General features: G+C 61.3%; 2 protein-coding genes across 2 annotated transcripts in view; one reads left to right on the top strand and one right to left on the bottom strand.

The window, feature by feature from the left end:
- Nucleotides 1-106, top strand: part of SGCA (sarcoglycan alpha) — a 5982-nt gene extending 5876 nt beyond the window's left edge. Inside the window, 1 exon segment of the mRNA XM_029963526.1 lies at nt 65-106. Coding sequence (XP_029819386.1) covers nt 65-106 — 42 coding nt within the window.
- COL1A1 (collagen type I alpha 1 chain) overlaps nt 1-3696 on the bottom strand; it is a 16238-nt gene continuing 12542 nt past the window's right edge. Inside the window, exons 32-42 of the mRNA XM_029963529.1 lie at nt 3591-3692; nt 3333-3386; nt 3119-3226; nt 2613-2666; nt 2384-2491; nt 2227-2280; nt 1965-2072; nt 1594-1876; nt 760-950; nt 439-681; nt 1-358 (exon numbers count right to left, since the gene is read on the bottom strand). Of these exons, the coding sequence (XP_029819389.1) occupies nt 212-358; nt 439-681; nt 760-950; nt 1594-1876; nt 1965-2072; nt 2227-2280; nt 2384-2491; nt 2613-2666; nt 3119-3226; nt 3333-3386; nt 3591-3692 (1452 nt within the window). The 3' untranslated portion in view covers nt 1-211. The remainder of the gene's footprint in view (nt 359-438; nt 682-759; nt 951-1593; nt 1877-1964; nt 2073-2226; nt 2281-2383; nt 2492-2612; nt 2667-3118; nt 3227-3332; nt 3387-3590; nt 3693-3696) is intronic.

Genomic DNA, 3696 nt, shown 5'->3' on the forward strand with positions numbered 1-3696 from the left:
TTTGGTTTAATGCTTTTTTTGTGGGGGGAGGGATTTTTAGGTTTTTCTCTTTTCTTTCTTTTAGAGACGCTGGATAGAAAACCGACACAAATTCAAGTCCATGTGAAATTTTCTCCTTTTTTTTTTGGCTGTTTTTTTTTTCTTTTTTTTATTATTATTATCATTATTATTACTCTCTCCTGTCACGCTTTCGGGGGGGAGGGTGTCCGGTTTACAAGAAGCAGACTGGGCCGATGTTAACGCCGAATTCCTGGTCTGGAGCGCCGACATCCATAGGAGCCAAATCAATGATGGGAAGGCGAGACGTCTTCGTCGTCTTGTACTCGATGACTGTCTTGCCCCACGCGCCGGTGTGACTCTGTGGGGACACCACGGTCATCCCCATCCCCACAAGACGTCCCACCGCCCCGCCGGGACCCCCCGCCCCCGAGCACCCACCGTGCAGCCGTCCTCAGTGACGCCGTAGGTGAAGCGGCTGTTGCCTTCAGCCCTGATCTCGATCTCGTTGGCGCCTTGGAGGAGAAGAGCCTTCTTCAGGTTGCCGGTGTCCTGGTCCATGTAGGCGACGCTGTTCTTGCAGTGGTAGGTGATGTTTTGGGAGGCCTCGGTGGACATGAGGCGCAGGAAGGTCAGTTGGATGGCGACGTCGGCGGGGTTGGAGCCCTCACCGCCGTACTCAAACTGTGGGAGAAGAGGAATCGGTCACCGTGGAGGTCCCCCAGCCTGGTTGGCCCCTGACCTCGTGGCCCCCGTGCTCACCTGGAAGCCGTCGCTCATCGTCTCGCCGAACCAGACGTGCTTCTTCTCCTTGGGGTTCTTGCTGAGGTACCAGTTCTTCTGGGCGATGGTGGCCTGGGTCGGGTAGACGCACGTCTCGCCCGTTTCCATGTTGCAGTAGACCTTGATGGCGTCCAGGTTGCAGCCTTGGTTGGGGTCGATCCAGTATTCGCCTGTGGGATGAAGGGAGGGGGGTCAGGGTGGGGGATGGAGGTGTGGAGCAGACAAGAGGGATGGAAGAGAGGAGCAACCCAGGGAAAAAAAGGGGAGGAGCAGCCAGGAAGGAGGAGCAGCTAGGAGGGATCAGGTGAGGAGCAGCCAGAGGGATGGAGGTGAGGAGCAGCCAGAGGGATGGAGGTGCGGAACAGTCAGGAGGGATGAAGGATGACAGTGAGGAACAGCCACAGATGATGAAGATGGAGGTGAGGAGCAAGTGGCAGGAACAGAGGATGGAGGGATAGTTGAGGGATGTGAGATGGAACGATGAAGGATATGAGAGCTTGAGAATGAAGAGATGAAGGAGGGAGGTGAGGAGCAGCTGTGAGAGGTGGAGGAGGGAGATGAGGAGCAGGTAGGAGGAAGCTCAGGAGTGGATCGTGGAGTTGGGCAACAGCCACAAGGAGGAGAAGAGGGAGGAGGTGAGGGGAAAACAGGAGATGGAGGGACAGAGGATGGAGGTGAGAGCAGCCATGAGAGACAGGATGGAGGAATGAAGATGGGAATCAACCATGGGGATGGAAGAAGGCCGGAGGTGAGGAGCAGGTAGAGGGGACAGAGGGATGGAGGTGAGGGCACAGAGGGGCATGGGACACTGACCGCTCTTCCAGTCGCCATGGCACATCTTCAGGTCGCGGCAGGTCCGGGCAGGGTTCTTGCGAGTGCCCTCGGGGCTGCGGATGTTCTCGATCTGTTGGCTCAGGCTCTTGAGGGTGGTGTCGACCTCCAGGTCGCGGTCACGCATCACGTTGGCATCGTCAGCCCTGTAGTAGCGCCCACCATCGTGGGCCTTCTCCTGGGGCGGCTGGGGCAGGAAGCTGAAGTCGAATCCACCACTGGGGGGGCCAGGAGGACCAGGGGGACCAGGTGGGCCGGGGGGACCCTGCGGGAGGAGAGGAGGAGGAGGACGGTGAGCAGGCAGATGATGAAGGAGGTGGTGCTGGGCGGGTGGCGGAGGGGCAGGTACGTACGACGGGGCCAACATCGCCGGTGCGCCCGCGGGGGCCAGGGGGGCCGATGGGGCCGGGCAGCCCGTTGAGACCATCTTTGCCAGCAGCACCAGCGGAGCCAGGAGGACCCTGTGGGATGGGAGAAAGGGTGAGCGTGGCCGTCCTGCCCGGGCAGAGTCGTCCCCTCAAGCCCTGACCCACAGCCCCACGAGGAGCCCGATGGTGGTGGGGACTCCCGTTCCCTCTTGGGATACTGGATATCGCGGTTCATCCAGGGACTTACTCGTGGACCGGCGGGACCAGAAGCACCAGAAGGACCTTGTTCACCAGGAGAGCCCTGTGCCAAGCAAGGAAGAAGAGGAAGAGGTACCATCAGCATCTCGTGCTGCCTCCAGGACATGGGGCAGCACCCGGAGCCACCGTCACCCCACGGGACTTACAGGAGGACCAGGTGGGCCCTGAAGACCGGAGAAGCCTCTGTGACCCTTCATGCCTCTGTCACCCTGTTCACCAGCTTCACCTTTGTCACCACGGGGACCTTGTGGGCCCTGGAGGAGGAAGAGGAGGAGGAGGAGGAAGATGTGTTGAGTGAGGTCCAGACCAACCACTGCCCCCACACCCGTGGGGACACAGAGACACTGAGGAGGATGGAGGAGAACATCAACTTACAGCAGGACCACGAGCACCAGCAGGACCAGGAGGGCCAGCAGGACCTTGGGGACCCTGAGACAGGAGAGAATGGGACAGGTTAGAGCATCCTCCACCTTCCACTGCCACTGGCTTGGGGCAGCATCACCCTGAGCGGGGCAGTGGGACCTCTGACTTCATCCTGAGCAGGGTGGTGGCACCCCTGGTTTCACTCTTTGCAGGGTGGTGAGATCTGTGGCATCACCCTGAGAGGAATGGTGGGACCCCTGGCACCACCCTTTGCAGGGTGGTGAGACCCCTAGCATCACCCTAAGAAGGGTGGTGGCGCCCCTGGCATCACCCTGAGAGGGGTGGTGGGACCCCTGGCATCACCCTGAGAAGGGTGGTGGCACCCCTGGCATCCTGGGGAAGCCCCTTTCAGCGGCAAGAGCTGAGCCTGAGTCCAGGCCCCACGAATAAGATCCCTCTTGGAGTGCCCCTGGGCCAGGGAGGGGTACAAGGGGGGCTCTGGGCAGAGCAGCACTTACAGTCTCACCACGATCTCCGTTCTTGCCAGCAGGACCGACAGGGCCGGGGGCACCGGGGGCACCGGGAGCACCAGGGGGGCCGGCAGGGCCAGTCTCACCACGGTCACCCTGTGAGGAGGAAGAGGAAGAGGAGGAAGAGGAGGAAGAGGAGAGGTCAGTGTGGGCCAGCACAACCCCATCACCCCCTACTGTGCCCCCCTCACAGCCCACTCACCTTGGGACCAGCAGCACCATCACGGCCGGGGGCACCTTCAGCACCAGGAGCACCCTGCGGAGGAGGAAAGACCCTCGTTAGGGATGGTGGGGGGTGAAGAGGGGTCACTGCTCAGCTCAACACGGGCCTCTCCATGCACCAACCGCGGCAACATCCACCAGTGCCACGAGCTGGCAAGTCCTCAGCACAACGAGCCCAACGCTGACACACGGGGGCGTCGGTGCCACCAAAAACCGATGGATGCCCACGGCCACCCACCTCACGTCCAGCTTCTCCGGGGGGTCCAGCCAGGCCGGGGGGGCCCATGGGGCCGGGAGGGCCGCGCTCACCGGGGGAACCGGAGGGACCTTGTTTGCCGGGTTCA

The sequence above is a fragment of the Manacus vitellinus genome, unplaced genomic scaffold (assembly GCF_001715985.3).
Source record: "Manacus vitellinus isolate BGI_N305 unplaced genomic scaffold, ASM171598v3 scaffold_102_pilon, whole genome shotgun sequence".
Taxonomy (NCBI): domain Eukaryota; kingdom Metazoa; phylum Chordata; class Aves; order Passeriformes; family Pipridae; genus Manacus; species Manacus vitellinus.